The 19,143-nt window shown below is 42.1% G+C and overlaps 2 protein-coding genes and 3 non-coding genes across 5 annotated transcripts in view; 1 reads left to right on the top strand and 4 right to left on the bottom strand.

The window, feature by feature from the left end:
• Window positions 1–714: 714 nt before the first annotated feature.
• RPS12 (ribosomal protein S12) lies at window positions 715–2,902 on the bottom strand. Its single transcript, XM_007947380.2, has 5 exons — window positions 2,889–2,902; window positions 2,644–2,760; window positions 1,478–1,580; window positions 1,116–1,217; window positions 715–777 (listed from the first exon to the last, which is right to left on the bottom strand). Exons 1-5 carry the CDS (start codon window positions 2,900–2,902, stop codon window positions 715–717), a joined length of 399 nt encoding a protein of 132 aa, XP_007945571.1.
• Window positions 849–979, bottom strand: LOC122150608. Its single transcript, XR_006163762.1, has one exon. It is a non-coding gene; the product is annotated as a small nucleolar RNA SNORA33 (small nucleolar RNA).
• LOC122150609 lies at window positions 1,287–1,362 on the bottom strand. Its single transcript, XR_006163763.1, has one exon. It is a non-coding gene; the product is annotated as a small nucleolar RNA SNORD100 (small nucleolar RNA).
• LOC122150606 lies at window positions 2,338–2,410 on the bottom strand. Its single transcript, XR_006163760.1, has one exon. It is a non-coding gene; the product is annotated as a small nucleolar RNA SNORD101 (small nucleolar RNA).
• Window positions 2,903–12,910: 10,008 nt separating the features above from the next.
• SLC18B1 (solute carrier family 18 member B1) overlaps window positions 12,911–19,143 on the top strand; it is a 51,157-nt gene continuing 44,924 nt past the window's right edge. The window contains exons 1-2 of the mRNA XM_007947399.1: window positions 12,911–12,980; window positions 16,254–16,393. Of these exons, the coding sequence (XP_007945590.1) occupies window positions 12,911–12,980; window positions 16,254–16,393 (210 nt within the window). The remainder of the gene's footprint in view (window positions 12,981–16,253; window positions 16,394–19,143) is intronic.

Here is a 19,143-nt window from a genome sequence, read left to right as displayed (position 1 = left end):
TCAACTTGATAATCCTTTACAAGTCTTTACTATTGTCCTTTCCAGGCATTATTTCAGAGATTCTATGGGTTCAGTTCAGACCATTGACATAAAACCAATCACATGAATTTCTCAGTCCAATTTTAAACTACACTGTAGTCTATGAAATGTGCCACAGCCTATTTTTAGAATTACTAAAATCTGACCCAGAGCATATGCCATTTGAAAAATGGCACTAACACTAGTAATTCATTCAATGGAAGGTTGCCACAAACCCACAATTTGTTTAAAATTTAAAAAAAAAAAAAACCAAGCTGGGCCCGCAAAGCACAATAAAATGAGCTATGCCTGTTACTGGGATAAAAATGAGCTTAGAAATACAGTAAGAATGTGATAATTTTAGCATTTGTTAAAAACAAAATAATCACTTCCATCAATTTGTTGTTTTGTTAAGAGCCATTGAGTTGTTTCCGACTCATAGGGACCCCATGCACAGCAGAACAAAATACTGCCTGATCCCATGCCAGCCCCACAATCCCTGCTATACTTGAGCCCATAATCGCAGCCACCGTGTCAATCCATCTCCTTGAAGGCCTCCCCCTCTTTCGTTGACCCTCCACCCTACCAAGCATGACATCCCTCTCCAGGGAATGGTCCCTTCTCACAACATGACCAAAACAGGTGAGACAATAGAGACATAAAAGGGCAACTGTCAGCCAAGTATTTTTTATTTGTTCATTTCTTGCATTTGAAGTATTCTTCAATGACATCCTTGGCCTGAGATTCTTTGCCATAGTCCTTGAAAAACAAAAAACATTGGTTTCTTAGAATCTCTTAGCACTATTTGTAGCAATTTCAAAACTTAAATTAGCTGTAGCCATTTTCAGGGACCTTAATGATCTCAGATATCTTTAAGGCTCGTAACATGGCTTTACTGTTGCCAGCTTTTCCTAAGTTTCTGCAGAAACACATCCAGGTAAGCAGAGTCAATAGCTGGCTTCTAAAGTATGACCCACACTTTTCTTAAAATGCCAAACTTATCCAACCTGTTTTTAAGGCCACTTTTTTAAGTGCCCAGATTATTTCCAAGGTAACTCAACACACCCTTAATTCATCCCAGGAATGTTCCAACTTACCTTAACCACCACACAACTGCAACCAACCACTTTCCGAGGTTTGCCCTCTCTATCAATTTTGCAGAGTCCTACCCACTCCCCTAGTTTCTTGTTGTCATCAACCTATTGGGGGAAACAATCACTGTGTTAATAGCCAATAATGTTACTGACAATCAACCCCCCTAAAAAGTGGCTGTAGTCAGAATTGGTGACATGGCAATTTCCTCACCAGATTCAGTAGAGGGAGCCAGTTGTCATCATGTACAGCACACCAAGATCATTTGTAAGCACCCTACCCACCCCATTTTAGTTCCTAGTAACACCAATTAGCAATTATCTCTGCAGGCACAAAACTATTACTAGTTACTAAATGGGTAACTTACCTTAATCAGGTTGATTTGGTGTTCAGCACAAAGGGCCTCTACTAACTTGACATACATAGGCTCATCACAGTTGGATGCAAGCACACAAAGATGGGCTTGGCGCCTGAAATGCAAAATGCTACTTACAATATTCAGGTCTAAATACATTACTCTTGAACTTTTACAAAGGGGTTATCTTTGCACTGGCTACACTGGCAAAACACAAGCAGCACACCCACAGCAGGTCACATCACAAATGTGTAGAAAACATCATTCTAATTTAAACTGATACAAAGCATTTATGTAATTCTCTTATAGAAACACCAACCAATCTTCCATCTTTATCAAGTGTCTCACGTTTGTGTGGAATTTACAGTCTAAGGACATTCCTTTTCTCCTAGATCAATTTCTTACATATGTTAACTTTTGTTATGCAAAGCATAAACTACCACATAATAAAGAGTCGTTACCTGTTACTGCCTCAGACATCAAATTAACATTGTGCAGCATTGCCAAGGTACAAATGGTGCAAGGACCTGCTGATGTACATCCAACAAGGCGAGTGCTGTTTCCACTGGATTCAACTGGCCAGTCTACACCAAACTGAATTGAACTGACATAAATTTTTCTGGTTTGGGAGCTTTCAAAATACATTTAAAATTCAACTGAAGTAGTAATTAAATGCATGCAGTTGTTTCGCCAATGTAACCAGGTCAGAGAACTACACAAAATATGTTTACAAATATTCAAGACTGTAAGTTCAGTTTCCATTACTAAATTTATATACATGCTTAAAACCCCATTTAAGCTCCAATTCTGTGTACTACCAGGTACGTATCTGTTCTCCACATGAAATCGAATTATCAACTTTAAGCCTACAGGTTTGTCAGACTATACGTTTCACTCATAAAGGGAGTGAAGGGGTATCCGACAATCTTAAGTCATCATTCAAACACTGTAGTTCCACTTAGAATCGAGAGCTCCCTCCCATTCCAAACGGAAATCCACTTTATTTCACTGAGTTATGTATATCTTAAATCTGATACCTTTTCCTAGGTTTCCTGTAGAACGGATGCTTTTCACAACTTTTTCAGAATTTGTGCTTAACCCATGAACTTCACGCTTTCTTCCCTTGGCTGAAGTTTTGTTCCGGTTGCAACCCACAGTATCGAAACTGATAAACATACTTGTCTAAGGCTTTGGCAGCTTCGCGAATTCCACGTGCCAGACCATCGTGGATGAGGGCGGTCTTCAGCACCTCTTGTAAAGCAGTATTAACGTCCATTACACCTCCAGCAGCAATGCTGGAACGAAATCAGAACAATTAGTTACTTTCACCAAGAAACAGCCCCCAATACGTAAAGCCTTAGACTCGGCACACCAAATCTATCTCAGCGAAAAAGGCCCACGCCTTCTCCACACCCGGACTCACCCTTCCTCGGCCATGGCGGTGGGTTACGGGTGGGGCCGAATTTTGAACGCACTGAAAGAAAAGTACTTTGGTTTAACAACCCTATTTAGTCCAAAAAGGAAGAAAAAAGAATCACTGCTCCCAATATGAAAATACCATCGCCTTCGTTTCACTCACCCCAAGCCTCCGCCTCCGCACAGCTCTGCGGCGACACGGAAAGAGACCACACATGTGCGCATGACAGTATTTAAGGGTTGTCAGGACCCCTGCGCGCATGTGCACTCCCTCCTAGGAAGGGGTGGCTTTAGAAGTGCCAGGCTTCAGGAGTTTCTGTTTCCAGTTTTAGGCGCTTCTGAAGCAAAAGTACTGTGTTTCTTCTGTCTCTGCTCGGCCAGTGATTGGTGCGTGCAACAGGCACTGCGCGGACAGCCTCTGTCGTCATCGTACGCCGGGGGCGAGGCTTGCGCCGGTCCAGAGAGCCAGTGTACGGTGCTTGAGAAGGGCCGAACAGCGCTTCTTTGCGTGGTCTCGTAAAGATCCTGGAAATGTCACTGTTTTTGTATTTACCACACCATGTTATTTCCTGTCCACCACACGTTCTGGAGCTACACACTCATCCTTCTCTTTGTAAATGCTAAATCACGTAGTGTCCGTTAGTATGTCATTCTGTGGGCGATCTTAATCTGTTTTTCATGAAACAAACCAAATCAAGCCCACTGCTATCGAGTTGGTCCCGATTTATAGTGACCCCGTAAGACAGAAGAACTGCCTCCATAGATTACAAACCTGTAAATCTTTATGGAAGGAGACTGCCTCATCTTTTTCCTAGGGAGTAGCTGGTGGGTTCTAACTGTTGGCCTTTTGGTTGGAAGCCGAATGCGTTAACCCATGCGTTAATACCATGAAAGCTTCAAACAAAAGCTATTTAATTTTCAATACTTATCAAAAAAACCAAAAATAAACTAACTGACCTCGAGTCAAATTAGACTCATAGCGATTCCTCCTGGGGTTTCCCAGGTGGTATCTCTAGGAGCTCTGGTAGCATAGTGCCTAAGGTACTTGACTGCTAACCAGAAGGCTGGCGGTTCAAACCCACCAGCCACTCCTTGGAAGGAAGGTTGGGCAATCCTACTTCCGTAGTGATACTGCCTCGGAAACCCAAGGAGGGGTCGCTATGAGTCGGGGCCCACTCCACGGCACATAACAACAACAACAACATAATTGGTTTGGGGAGCTCTGGTAGCATAGTGCCTAAGGCACTTGACTGCTAACAAGAAGGCTGGCGGTTCAAACCCACCAGCCACTCCTGGGAAGGAAGGTTGGGCAATCTAGTTCCCTAGTGATACCGGCTCCAAACCCAAGGAGAGAAGTCGCCATGCGTTGGTCCGACTGGACGGAAAGCAATAACAGTTTTTCCCCTGCTAGATGGTGCCGGGAAGGAGTTCTGGTAGCACAATGCCTAAGGCATCTAACTGAAAACCAAAAGATTTGTAGTTCAAATACTGGGCAATCTACATCAGTGAAGATTTTACTGCCATCGGAAACCGATGGGGGTCCCTATGTGTTGGAATCGACTAGATGACAGTGGGTTTAGTTTTGGGGTTAGATGATGCCCTGAATTGTAATCTGTAGCAAATTAGAATTCATTAAGTACATTTTAAACTCAATGTGGTGGACACAGAAATAGAATCTTGGACTATAGAGATAACGGAGTCTTTGAGAAATCTGGCATTAATTAGCTAGGCAGGCTTGAAGGATTTAGGAATGGAATCCTAGCACCCCAAAACTCCCACAGTTTCTTCCAAAAGCAGCATTTTCAATTTGCAGTCATTTCAAAACAAATATATGAAACATAACCGAACATAATCAGTAGTCACTTTTTACCGTTTTTTTTTTCACTTCCTCTCCTGACAAGTTGCCAAACCAGTCAGCAATTGTTAAGCACTTGATTAACAGCCAGTGCTGTGGATTCAGCAGTGAGTAAAATGTCAGTGTCATGCATACTGTGAAGAAAACAAAAATAGATAATGTGATAAAAATGCCAGAGAGAGTTTATCAAGATAGACATATTGGAATTTTAATAACTCATACGTGTAGTTCATGTTTAGCTTTTCAAAGAAAACAGTTTATATAAGAAGTGTTGGACCTGCTTTCCATCTAAAGTTCATCCCCGAAAGTTGTTCAGTTAATTAGACAAATGTTTGTTGAGCTTTATAAAGGTGAGGAAACATCCCTGCTGCTCTGGATACCTGTGCTCGGATTCATATTTCACCCAAAGATTAGAATGTCAGAAGACCCCAGATGAGGTACTGAATGGCATGGATAGGGATAATGTGGAAAGGTAAGAGAATTTTGGCTGATGGCACCTTTTGAAATGGGCTCAGAGCTAAAGGATTCAAATCAGATGAGAATGGATGGAAAGCAGAGGGCGTTCTAAACGGAGGGGAGCAGGGCACTGCATGGATGCCTCCTTGCTTATTTGGAAAGTTACCTTAAACATTTGTACTTTAGAAAGAATGTGGTAAGTAGTATCTCAGCCTGTTTCTCATCATCTAAAATTAATTAAAGTAGAAGTTGAGTTGTTTTCTTTCCCAAAAAAATCTTGCAGGGGTGTGTGTGTGGGGGTAGGGGGGAATAAGAAATTTACTAATGACTTGGGAAATGTAAATGAGGAAAATAATAAGTAGTTGGCAAACAAGGAATTTATGTGCAGGGAGGAGGATGATTAAATGCCTTTTGGTATATGCCATTGTTCCCGGGTAGAACTAACCAAAGCGCATTTGGTTTCTGTCTTCTAAAAAGGCATAATCTACTCTGTTAACTTAATGAATAGGATTTTTATTAGTAGCAAAATTTGGTCCTTAAAACTGGAGCTACATTTTAAAACACAAAAAGAAAAAGAAATCCTACTTAACATTACTGGTTCTACTTCCAAAACTGAAGTTAAAGGGCAGAGTGGTGATTCAAGGATTCCTTAATATAGATTCTCTTGGTCTATTTTTAAGGTTACCAAACCAGACTCCCACCATTTGTCTATCTGTGTCATACTGTGGTGGCTTGCATGTTGCTGTGAGGCTGGAGGCTATGCCACCGGTATTTCAAGTACCAACAGGGTCACCCATGGTGGACAGGTTTCAATGAAGCTTCCAGACTTATACACACTGAGAAGAAGGATGGGGCCATCCACTTCGGAAAAAACTGGCCACTGATAACCTTATGAATATCTTTGAGATACTGTCTGGTATATTACTGGAAAACTTTATGAATAGCTGTGAAACATTCTCTAATATACACTCCCAGAAGATGAGCCCCTCAGGTTGAAAGGCACTGAAAACAGGACTGGGGAAGAAGCTGCCTTACCAAAGTAGAGTCAACCTTAATGATGTGGATGGAGTCAAGCTTTCAGGACCTCCATTTGCTGATGGGACACAACTCAAAATGGGAAGAAACAGCTACGAGCATCCATTAATAACTGGAATATGGAATTTACAAAGTATGAATCTAGGAAAATTGGAAGTTGTCAATAATGAAATGGAACAGATGGAAGATCTATATGCTAGGTATTAGTAAGCTGAAATGGACTGGTATTGGCCATTTTGAATCAGGCAATCATATGATCTACTCTTGCCAATCAAGATATATTGATAATTATTGGTGATTACAATGGGAAAGTTGGAAACAAAGAAGAATAATCAGTATTTGGAAAATATGGCCTTAGTGATAAAAATGGCACTAGAGATTGCATGATAGAATTTTGCAAGACCAACAACAACAAAAAAATACCCTTTTTCAACAACATAAACGGTGGCTATACACATGGATCTTGCCATGTGGAAAACACACAAATCAGATAGCCCGCATCTGTGGAAAGAGGCAATGGAGAAGCTCAATATCATCAGTCAAAACAACAGACCATCAATTGCTCATATGCAAGTTCAAGTTGAAGCTAAAACAAATTAAAATAAGTCCACGAAAGCCAAAATACATTCTTGATTATATCCCACCTGAATTGAGACCATCTGAAGAATAGATTTGACACACTGAACACCAGTGACCAAAGACAAGACAACTTGTGGGATGCCATCAAGAACATCGTACATGGAGAAAGCAAAAGGTCATTGAAAAGATAGGAAAGGAAGAGAAGACCAAAATGGATGTCAGAAGAGACTATGAAACTTATTCTTGAATGGAGAATAGCTAAAGCAAATGTAAGAAATAAAAGAACTGAACAGTTTCAAAGGGCAGCTTGAGAAGACAAAGTAAATTGTTATAATGCAATGTGAAGACTTGGAGTTAGAAAACCAAAAGGGAAGAACACACTTGGCATTTTTCAAGCTGAAAGAACTGAAGAACAAATTCTAGCCAAGTGTAATGTTAAAGGATTCTATGGCCAAAATACTGAACGATGCAGGAAGCATCAAAAGAGGATGGAAGGAATACAGAGTCACTGTACCAAAAAGAAATGGTCAGTGTCCAACTATTTCAGGTGGTAGCATATAATCAAGAAGCAATGGTATTGAAGGAAGAAGTCTGCTAATTCTAACATCTTGGTCATGTTGTAGTCAGTTTCTCTAGCATGCCTTTTCTCTTGAGAATATGTCACATTTTCCTGTGTCTTAGTATATGTGGTAATATTGGATCATATCCAGGACATTGTGAATGATAAATTGTGAAAACTCTGTGGTCTAGTATATTCTTTTGATGTCACTGCCCCTCTCCCCCAATTTGTCTGCTTTTGGTCATTTTTCAGGGTCTTAAGGTAGTTGTCTACTCTCTGAGCCATTAGTAGCTTTCCAATAAATTGCTTTTTGGTTTGTGTTAGTCATAGCTCATTCTGTGGCATGCAAACAAAGAACTAAGTTATATAGTATTATTCAGATTTTCTATAATGACCATGCTTAATTGTCCCAAAATAAAAAGCAATAACTTTCATTTACAAATAAAGAGATCCCCTGTAACCTGGAGATACAGGAGGGAAGCGTGCATCAGCTACAGTTCAGAGTGCTGTAATTGAAGTCAAGTGATATCAGAAAACATAAATGGCAGGCAGCATAAGCTCAAAATTTGGTAAAAGTTCAAGTTAGTGTTTCAAAGTGACAATATAAGAAGTCCATGCTAAAACTATTATTTAAGAGCATCTCATTCAGTGTCATCCTTCATTTTACAGATAAGGTATTTGAGGCCCAGCGACCAGAAGTATCTTGTCGGGGGGGGGGACCCCAATGCAGTTAAGTTGATTCGACTCATAGTGACCCCTCCTTGGGTTTCTGAGGCGGTTTCTCTCAGGAAGTAGATTGCCCAGTCTTCCTTCTGAGGAGTGGCTGGTGGGTTTGAATGACCAGCCTTCTGGTTAGCAGTCAAATGCATTAGGCACTACATCACCAGAGCTTGTTAAAGGCTAGAGTCAAAAAACGTTAGAGCTTGTGTCCAAACCCTGGACCGGTGTTCCTAGCTTCATTCCAATGATTCTGTAATGAGAACTGCAGTTATCAAACACATTTTAGAACATCAGAACCCATTTTTTTCAAAAGAAACGTTCAACAGACTAACAGCAGAGCTACTCTATATGAAGCGGCATTGAAGTCTGGAGTCTTACACAGTTGGGCCCACCTTCTATCACAAGTGAATAATTTTAATGTTAGTTTAGGGTTTGCTTTATAAATGGCCTATGCTGCTGGCTTATAATTAGTTATTCATAAACTATTAGTTTCCTCATATATGATGTTGTTGTTGTTATATGCCATCAAGTCGGACCTCACTCATAGCGACCCCTTCTTGGGTTTCCAAGGCAGTATCACTACAGAAGTAGTTGCCTCATCTTCCGTCCGAGGAGTGGCTGGTGGGTTTGAACTCCCAGCCTTCTGGTTAGCAGTCAAGTGCCTTAGGCTTGTTGTTGTTAGGTGCCGTCAAGTCGGCTCCTACTCATAGCAACCATAGGGACAACAGACAGAAACACTGCCCAGTCCTGCGCCAGCCTCATAATCCTTGTTATGCTTGAGCCCATCATTGCAGCCACTGTATCAGTCCATCTCGTTGAGGGTCTTCCCCTTTTTCGCTGCCCCTGCACTTTACCAATCATGATATCTTTCTTCAGGGAATGGTCCCCACTGACAACATGACCAAAGTAGGTGAGATGAAGTCTGGCCATTTTCGCTTCTAAGGAGCATTCTGGCTGTACTTCTTCCAGGACAGATTTATTCATTCTTCTTGCAGTCCATGGTACTTTCAGTATTCTTCGCCAACACCACAACTCAAAAGTATCAACTCCTCTTCAGTCCTCCGTATTCATTGTCTAGCTTTCACACACATAGGCGGTTGAAAATACCATGCTTGGGTTAGGTGCACCATAGTCTTCAAAGAGACATCTTTCATCTTTAACACTTTGCAGCATATTTGCCCAGTACAATACACTGTCTGATTTCTTGACTGCTGCTTCCATTGGTGTTTATTATGGAACCAAATAATATGAAATCTTTGACAACTTAAATCTTTTCTCCATTTATCATGATGCTGTTCATTGGTTCAGTTGTGAGGATTTTCATTTTCTTTACGTTGAGGTGTAATCCATACTGCAGACTGTAGTCTTTAATCTTCATCAGTAAGTGCTTCTACCCATCTTCACTTTCAGTAAGCAAGACTGTGTCATCTACATATTGCGGGTTGTTAATGAGTCTTCCTCCAATCCCGATGCTGCATTCTTCTTCATATAGTCCAGCTTCTTGGATTATTTGCTCAGCATACAGATTGAATAATTATGGTGAAAGGATACAACCTCGATGCATTCCTTTCCTGACTTTAAACCATGCAATAGCCCCTTGTTCTGTTCAAACAACACCCTCCTGGTCTATGTATGGGTTCCTTAGGAGCACAATTAAGTGTTCTGGAATTCCCATTCTTCTCAATGTTATCCATAATTTGTTATGATCCACACAATCGAATGCTTTTGCATAGTTAATAAAACACAAGTGAACATCTTTCTGGTATTCTTTGCTCTCAGCCAAGATCCATCTGACATCAGCAATGATATCCCTTATTCCACATCCTCTTCTGAATCTAGTTTGCATTTCTGGAAGTTCTCTGTCAAACCATTTTTGAATTATCTTCGGCAAGATTTTATTTTCATGTGATAGTAATTATATTGTTCAATAATTTCCACATTCTGTGGGAATGGGCACCTTTCTTTGGAATGGGTACAAATATGGATCTCTTCCAGTCAGTTGGCCAGGTAGCTGTCTTCCAAATCTCTTGTCATAACCAAGTGAGTGCCTCCAGCAGGGCATCCATTTGTTGAAACATCTCAATGGGTATTCTATCAATTCCTGGAGCCTTGTTCTTCACCAATTCCTTCAGTGCAGCTTCGACTTCTTCCTTCAGTACCATCGGTTCTTGATTATATGCCACCTCCTGAAATGGATGATCATCAGCCAGTTCTTTTTGATACAGTGACTCTGTGTATTCCTTCCATCTCTTTCGATGTTTCCTGCATCATTCAATATTCTGCCCAAAGAATCCTTCAGTATTGCAACTTGAGGCTTGAATTTTTTCTTTAATTCTTTCAGCTTGAGAAATGCCAAGTGTGTTCTTCCTTTTGGTTTTCTAACTCCAGGTCTTTGCACATTTCATTATAATTGACTGTTTTCTCGAGCTGCTCTTTGAAATCATCTGTTCAGCTTTTTTGTCTTGTCATTTCTTCCATTTGCTTTAGCTACTCCCCATTCAAGAGCAAGTTTCAGAATCTCTTCTGACGTCCATTTTGGTCTTTTCTTTGTTTTCTGTCTTTTTAATGACCTTTTGTTTTCTGCAAATGAGAGCTCTGGTAGCATAGTGGCTAAGGCACTTGACTGCTAACCAGAAGGCTGGCGGTTCAAACTCACCAGCCACTCCTCAGAAGAAAGATGGGGCAATCTACTTCCATAGTGATACTGCCTCAGAAACCCAAGGAGGGGTTGCTAGGAGTCGGGTCCGACTCGACGGCACATAACAATAACACTTCCATAGAGATACTGCTTCGGAAACCCAAGGAGGGATTGCTATGAGTTGAATTGACTCAATAGCAGTGAGTTTGGTTTTTTCCTGTTTGTTTGTTCTCTGCTGGTGTTTGAAATATCTGTGGCATAGCTTCCACAGCAACACGCAAGCTATTACAGTACAACAAACTGATGAATGAGTAGTGGCAGCTTATTTGGGTGGGCCGTAAACACTATCGTAAGTATCCTTATTAGAGAGTAGCACAGGAAAATCACACATGGAGAAGTGGAGGAGGCAATGTGAGTATGGAGGCAGAGATTGGACTGGTATGGTTTCAAGTCAAGAAACACTGACAGCCTCAGGAAGCTGGAAGAGGCAAGGAAGAAATTCTCCCCCAGAGCCTCCAGAGGGAACATGGTCCTGCTGGCACCTTGCTTTAGGCTCAGTGAACTGATGTTGAACTTCTGGCCTCCAGAACTAAGACAGAGCACATTTCTGGTGTTTTAAGCCAAGTTTGTGGTGATTTGTTACGGCAGGCACAGGAAGCTGCTCCAATAATATTTTCAGCTATAACACTGACCGTCTTGGAGGTGGAAGTTGGAAGTAGAGAAGAAGATAGAAATATTAATATATCTTTAAAATTTACATAAAGGGTGTTTGTGAGATATACAAATACTCTATGTAAATTTAAAAGTACATGGACACAAAACAAAAATATACATTTTATGAGAATGGATGCAAATCAAAAGATATGCATTCAACATGCAAGAGTGATTGCTAATGCAGGGATAGGAATGGGAATGGGGACAGAGGGAAATAGACGACAATAGAATTAAAAATTTAGTTGAAGCAGGGGAAAATAAATTTGCAGAAACTTCCTACAAAGTGAAATAAAAAGAGCAAGGGGGAAGTCGGATAAATAAAGAGTAAAAAATAGAGAACTGTCTAGGTGACCCAATATCTGCATAAAAAATTTCCGGAAAAAAAGACAATGTTAACCATGAAAGAAATAATTAAAGGAAATTTTCTTCTGTACTTTGATGCTCAATTAGAGAGGAATCAGGAGCACAGAGTTAAATGAGATGGAGAAGCTGGCAGTGGTCAGATCATAAAGGCTCTGGAAAGCCACCTTAAGCAGGGCCTTTGCTGGAGCTAATACTTCTGGTTAGAAATGGCCCTAAAGGCTCTCCCTACCTACTTGCCCACCCAGAAATTTTTTCATCTTTCAAGACCCTAAGTAACATCACTTCCTCAAGAAGCCATCCTGGACTTATTCAGACAAAGTAAACAGTCCCTCCAATGTGTTTCTATGACAGCTTTTAACCCACTGATTCTAGTCAGTTATTGATCAGTGTCTGTTTTATCTGCTAGAAGAAGTTGTGCTATTTGAGGGCAGAGGGGCTGGATGGGGCTTATTCACCATTAAATTCACAGTGCCTGGCACAAGGGGAAGGAGCTGAGGTGGAAGGTATTTGACTACTAACCAGAAGGTCCATGATGCAAACGGAACAGCTTCTCTGTGAAAAGAAGATGAGGCAATCTACTTCTGTAAAGGTTTACCATCTTGGAAACCCGATGGGGGTGGTTATGAGTTGGAATTAATTCTATGGAAATGTTTTATTTTACTTTATTTTATTTTTTTGGCACAAGGGAGTAACTCAGTAGTCTTGGTTTTGGCTTGGCTCCAAATCAAGGATTTCCCAGTCTCTGAAATGTTAGCCCTCCCAGATAATAGAGAGCTGGTAAAAGTAAATTGCACTTATTTTCACACTAGAAAATTGAGTGTGAAAGTAAGGCAGCAACTCTCATGTTGGTTTGCCAACCGCATGCCAAGCACTTATCACTAACAGCCATCCCACGAGATAGGCATTGTAATCACAATTGTACAGAAGGGCAAGCTAATACCTCGTGGCCTGCCCAAAGGTCATGCACACCTGGGAAGTACCCTGGATTGAAACCCAGGCATCTGCCTCCAGGGAGCTGTACTCCTAGCACTTCACTATATCCTCACAATAATTCTTGTAAACAGTTATTTACTCTAGGTGTTTGGAATTAGTTAATTTATCAGTTTCCCAATGTATGGCTTCAGCGAATACAAACACTACCCCATTTACCTACGGTGTTATGCACTCTTCAAAGAATTCGGTATGAGCCTAATTTTCTAACTGGTATTTGAGTCTTTGAATTTAGGCACTCCCTGAAGACTGGGCAATCTACTTCCCTACGGATACCGGCTTGGAAACCAAGGAGGGGTCGCTGTGCATCGAATCAACTCCAGGACAGTGAGGGTTTTTTTTTTTTTTTTTTTTTAAACCTAACTTCTATTTCCATAAAGATTACAAAAACAAACAAAACAAAACAAAACAAAAAAAAAAATTCACTACCATCAAGTGGATTCCGACTGATAGCGATCCCCATTGGTTTCCGGGGCTGTAAATCTTGATGGAAGTAAGTTGCTCTATCTTCCTCGGGCAGAGAGGCTTGTGGGTTTAGAACCGCCTGTCTTTTGGTTAGCAGTCAAATGCCTTAGGCACAGTTCCAGGAAAGATTAAACCTAGACAACCCCATGAAGCAGTTCTCCTCTGTCACACAGGGTCGCTATGAGCCGCTGAGGACTGTGAGACCCAACATCAACAACTTTGGAGCTGCACAACCATCCTTTCACATTTTTTTAGCGAGAATAAATCGCACTCATTCTAAGGTGGAAGGAGGCTAAACTACATAGAAATGAGATTGTCTCTTTCTCTCTTTTAATTCCCTCATATGTAATGATAAAAAAGGATAGTAGAGTTACAGACAATTTCATTGCCCGCGAGTCGTACTAACACATAGTGACCCCTCCTTGGGTTTCCGAGGCAGTATCATTACAGAAGGAGATTGCTCAACCTTCCTTCGAGGAGTGGCTGGTGGGTTTGAACCTCCAAACTTCTGGTTAGCAGCCAAGTGCCTTAGGCACTATGCCACTGGACCTCAAAAGGCCCCGCCCCCGATACACCCCAGGTCCGCCCCCCGCCAGCCCTCGCCCTGGGCCGGGCGGGGTCCTCCCAGAACGGATCCGGGTCCTTGCCGGTTGCAGGGAGCTTGGGCCTGAACGTTGCCTGTGAGCCGCATCGGGGATGCGGGAACCGGCTGGGCAGCTGCTAGCGGTGTCCGCTCGCCCTCTCCCTGGGACTCGAGTCTGAGAACTCTTGGGCCTGGGAGCGGCGGCGCCAGAGTGCGCGCGCCACATGGAAGCGCCGAGGGGCTCTGAGGGTCCACGCCCCCTAGGAGGTAACCACAGGCTGCGGGGCTGGCTGCGCCGGGCGGGTGGATCCTGACTCCTTGTAAAAGGCTGAATTAGCTTTAACTTGCTTTGTTTTGGGAGATTCCGGAAAGGCTAGGGCTGAAAGTGTCCTTCGGACCAGCTTTCTTTACCTTCTGGGAAGGATTAAAGTTCAGAGACAATATAATCTAACGGCTTTCATTTTCCAGCTGTGTGTTTAAGAGGACATGCAATTCAATATGCCATTACAAGAGTGTAAAAGGATCCGTTTCTAGAACCTCCAGTGGCTCCTCCTCTTGCTAACTTTCCCTAATTTTCCCTTCTCCATCCATTCCATAAGTTTTACAAAGATTCATGATGCGCAGATTGTCTTTTCCAAATGAATTGATGCGAAAGACAAGTAATCAATGTTAAAAATGTATTCGTTTATGGATTTGTGGAACTTGTCTTCCAAGAGTGTACCATTCTAGGTATGAATTCACCAATTGAATGATTTACATTTCACAGAGTTCTGGTAGCGTAGTGCCTAAGGCACGTGACTGCTAACCAGTAGGCTGGCAGTTCAAACCCGCCAGCCACTCCTGGGAAGGAAGGTTGGGCAATCTAGTTTCCTAGTGATAGCGCCTCGAAACCCAAGGAGAGAGGTCGCTGTGATTCAGATATAACTCGAGCGCTGTGGGTTTGGTGTTTTTAGTTTGACTTCAGTACTGCCCTAGAATGCTTAAGAAACAGCTCACAATAAACACTTAAAACATCGTTGATTCCATGTAGCATATGAAGCTTGCTGCTATGTACTGTCTAGTTGATTCCGATTCATAGGGACCCTACAGGACATTGTAGAATTGCCCCACAGGATTTCCTAACCTGTAATCTTTAAGGGAAGGAGCTCTGTGGTATAGTGGTTAAAGCACTGGGCTGCTAACCAAAAGTTTGGTGGTTTCAGGGAAAAAGATGCTTCTGCCTGCATTTACAGCCTTAGAAACCCAGAGGGACAGTTCTACTTTGTCCTATAGGATTGCTATGAGTGAGAATTGACTTGATTTGATGGCAGTAGGGTTTTTTAGGGGGAATCTTTAAGGGAGCAAATCACCAAGTCTTCTCTCAGAACCACTGGCGATACAGTTCAAACCACCAACCTTTTGGTTAGCAGCCGAGCCTTAACCATTGTGCAACCAGGGCTCCTTATATAAATGTAGTAACTTGAAAAAATAATGAGGGGATTATAGTTTTAGAGAATAAATACATTTTGGGGATCATCCTGCTGCTTATCCTTCTTGAAGGGATTTATTAAAGACAAAAGAAAAAGACCTTATGGTGAAGGTAGGACAAATCAGATGGTTTGATAAATTCTACTTTGAAATTCAAATAGTGAATAATACATATTTAAAAAAAAATTGCAACTGTGTACAGAAATTATATTACATTTGATCTAATGTACTGTTTTCAGAATAGCCCCTTAGCTCAGCACATGTTCTCCTGTACACTGAAATGATAACTGCCTACTTTTTAATCACTAGTCCCAGTTCCAGAACCCCTTGCCATTGAATCAGTTCCAACTTTTAGCATCTCCATGTGTTAGAGTGAAACTTCTCCGTAGGGTTTTCTTGGCTTTAATCTTTACAGAAGCAGATTACCAGGCCTTTCTTCCACAATACTCCTGGATAGGTTCAAAACACCAACCTTTTGGTTAGTAGCCAAGAGCAAACTCTAGGGCCCTTTGTTGTTGTGTGTGGCTGTCCAGTCCATGCCGAGTCGTGGTGACCTCATGTCTGTCAGAGTGGAAATGCACTCTCTAGTGCTTTCAAGGCTGGGACCTTTCTAAAGCAGGTCGCCAGGCCTGTCTTCCCAGTCACCTCTGTGTGGTTTTGAACTGCCAACCTTTCTAGCATTTAAAGAGTTTGCACCACCCAGGGACTCCTCCCGAGACCCTCCAAAGTCAAATACTCTAACTCACTGTCATTGAGTCGATTCCAACTCATAGTGACCCCCATTGGGTTTTTTAAGCTGCAAGCATTTACAGAAGCAGACTGCCTCATCTTTCTTCCACAGATGGGCTGGTGGGTTCAAACCACCCGCCTTTTGGTTAAGCAGTCAAGTGCCTTAACCACTACACCACCAGAGCTCCTTGATAAAATTGCCGCATGTTTGCATTTAAGGCGAGGACCCTCCAGAAACTGAAGGAGAGGCCACCAGGCGGTTATCAAGAGAGCAGCTGTTTACGTTGATATCTGCAGCATCCATTAATGTGGGTTCCAGTATGTGTTACTCTATTCTTGGACCCTTTTTCCCCAAGGAGGTAAGAACTTCTTGTATCTTTGTGAACTCTAATGATTAAAAAAGACTTCCAAATTATTTCGTTTTGCAGTATGCAAAATTTGAAAATATGCATGATACATGGAACTTCAACCAACAGAATACTTCTTATACAATGTTTGATACTAGGAAAAAAAAAATCTAGTCAAAAAGAACATCTTCTTGGAAGGTAACTGACCTGAATACAATTGACCTTCTGTGGGTTACTTTGCGAACTATGTAGTTTGATTAATCTTTATTTGGTATCTGCAACTGAGAAAAGAGGATGCACAGAATAAGACTGAAATGTTACTGCAAAACAGTAACTCACTCTTCCTTCTGTAGTTTCTGGTTTATTAATAGTTTGGAATTAGGAATATGTGGTCCACTAAATACCTTTTTTGACTTGAATTTTGAATGTACGTGTCTGTCTGTCTGCATTGCTTATGGAGACAGGCAGTGCTTCAAACTTCCTGGTAGCCATTAGACTACTAGCAACGAGACACATACACTCACTGGCATCTACCATTCTATGTGTACCATGTTCATCTGTGACTGAGATGGACCCAGGAGACGCTTACACAGTGTTAGCAAAGTTTATATTTATAGAAAGCAAACATTAAGCAGTAACAACAGATTCCCAAAGAACTTCTTAGTCCTCCCCGGATTACCATGTCCATCTTATGACACCAGCCAGGTGCACCATGGTTCAAGTCAGATGCTGTGTTCATATCGTTGCTGCTTCCATATCATTGCTGCTTCTGTCTTCCACCATGCTTTTAGCTCCCGAGGCTTCTGCTCTGCCACTGGGCCCTGCTGTCCCTCACTGCCAACCAGAAGACCATTACACAGGATCTCCTGAGCCTCTGCCACTGGGCTTATCTAAGCCTTTGCTGCAGGCTCCCATCATGCTACCCAGGCCCCCACCGCCTGTGGGGAGGTATGCAGCCCCTGTACAAGGCACACTCGGGCCTGTCTTGCCCAGTACAAGTGTTACAGCTCCTTTAGTTCTGCTGACAACCCTCCTTCCAAGAGGCATACAACTCCATCCTGCTGTAGGAAGACCCCTTTGAGACAACCCCTGCCTAGGGCATATTCTGACCTCTGCTTTTCACAGGCAAGTGTCATAACTCTTTTAGTTACATGGGCAAGCCTCCTGCCCAGAAGCACTCAGCACTTAACTCCATGGGCCTCTCAGGCTCACCTCTGCAGTCTCTCACCATCTTCAGTCTTCACTTTTTCTTCTGGGTCTAGGAGGTTCTCAATGCAGGGACCCCCTGTCCTTGGTTGAAAGGACATGCTGTGCTCCAGACTTTTCTTCTTGATAGTACTGAGGACCCCCTGAAACTCTGTCAGATTAGCTCTTTAAAACCTAGCAGCGTGGAAAAACTGTCCAATCCCCTTGGTAGGCCATAGTCACCTTATCTGCATAGTCATAGAAACCATCCAATATCTGCAAGTTTTACATACTTTATTTGCATAGTCCCAACCAATCATTCTGTGGGAGTTACAAGACCATGTCTAGAAAGGCTGTGTAAAAGCAATTCACTATACTGCAAATTTGTTATGGAATCTAGTGGTACTCTAGATTCTGACTTCAATCTCTTATGGACACAAGTGGAATCTCTTATGGATTCTAGTTGTACTACTTAACTCACAGGAAGAATTCTGATTCATAGTGCCTTGTTCTCTCTAGGCATGTTAGGACTTGTAGATAATGGTACAGACTCAAAGAGAAGCTTTTAGGGAAGCTGGGGGTCAAGGGGCTATACCAAAAGTAAGCAACAACAACAAAAAATCAAACTCATTGTCATTGAGTCAATTCTGACTTAGTGACTCTATAGGACAGAGTAGAACTGCCCAATAAGATTTCTAAGGCTGTCCATTTTCATGGGAGCAAACTGCCACATCTTTCTCCTGTGGAGTGGTTTTTGGGTTTGAATCATCAACCGTTGGTTGGCAGCAAAATCTTTTCTTAGGGTAACTTTCTACGTTTCTTTTACAATGATATTTCTGTTTTTTCCATATCGTTTTCTCATGTGGTTATGAGTGCTTACAAGGGAAATGTTAATTCTGAATCCCAAGTTTAAATCTTGGCTAAGCAATTACTAGGAGCTCTGGTAGCTTAATGCCTAAGGCTCTTGACTGCTAACCAGAAGGCTGGGGGTTCAAACCCACCGGCCACTCCTCGGAAGGAAGATGGGGCAATCTACTTCTGTAGTGATACTGCCTCAGAAACCAAAGGAGGGGTCGCTATGAATCGGGTCCGACTCCAGGACACATAACAACAAGAAGCAATTACTAAAAAAAAGAGTTCAGAATGTTGTTCCGCACATAGTAAGCCCCTGATTGAAGGTAACTGGGCAGGGGTTTTATTCTAGCCTGGTAAACTGGGATGATTGCCTTCTGTCCTCTTTTCAATGTTGAATAAAAGTGGTACCTTGCTTAATAGATCCTGTCTTCTCCCACCACAGTGCAGATTTATTCCTTACTCTGGTACTTGGACCACAGGCACCCCACCCCTCCCTGTTCAGCTCCAAAAGAGTGACTTTTGCAGCCCAACAAGTGGGATGGTTTATACAGACCATGAGCTGAGGCCTCCCCTTTGTCTGCAAACCCCCATTTGTCCACCCCCTCCAAGCATATGAGGTCGACAAAGGGACCCCTCTGACACTTCCTGCAGATTTACTTCTCAAGCTTTGGTTTTCAGAAACCTGTTCATTTATTTTTTTTTATTTTTATTTTTTGGCTTTG

This window comes from Orycteropus afer, unplaced genomic scaffold, assembly GCF_000298275.1.
Source record: "Orycteropus afer afer isolate SDZICR_OR568_19922 unplaced genomic scaffold, OryAfe1.0 scaffold00182, whole genome shotgun sequence".
NCBI lineage: Eukaryota > Metazoa > Chordata > Mammalia > Tubulidentata > Orycteropodidae > Orycteropus > Orycteropus afer.
This window is presented reverse-complemented; position numbering and strand designations above follow the sequence as displayed.

Coding starts and splice junctions, on each gene's coding strand:
- RPS12 (XM_007947380.2), bottom strand. Junction 1,218..1,477: donor ACCAAATCAACCTGATTAAG/GTAAGTTACCCA, acceptor TTCCCCCAATAG/GTTGATGACAACAAGAAACT. Junction 778..1,115: donor GCAGTTGTGTGGTGGTTAAG/GTAAGTTGGAAC, acceptor TTGTTTTTCAAG/GACTATGGCAAAGAATCTCA.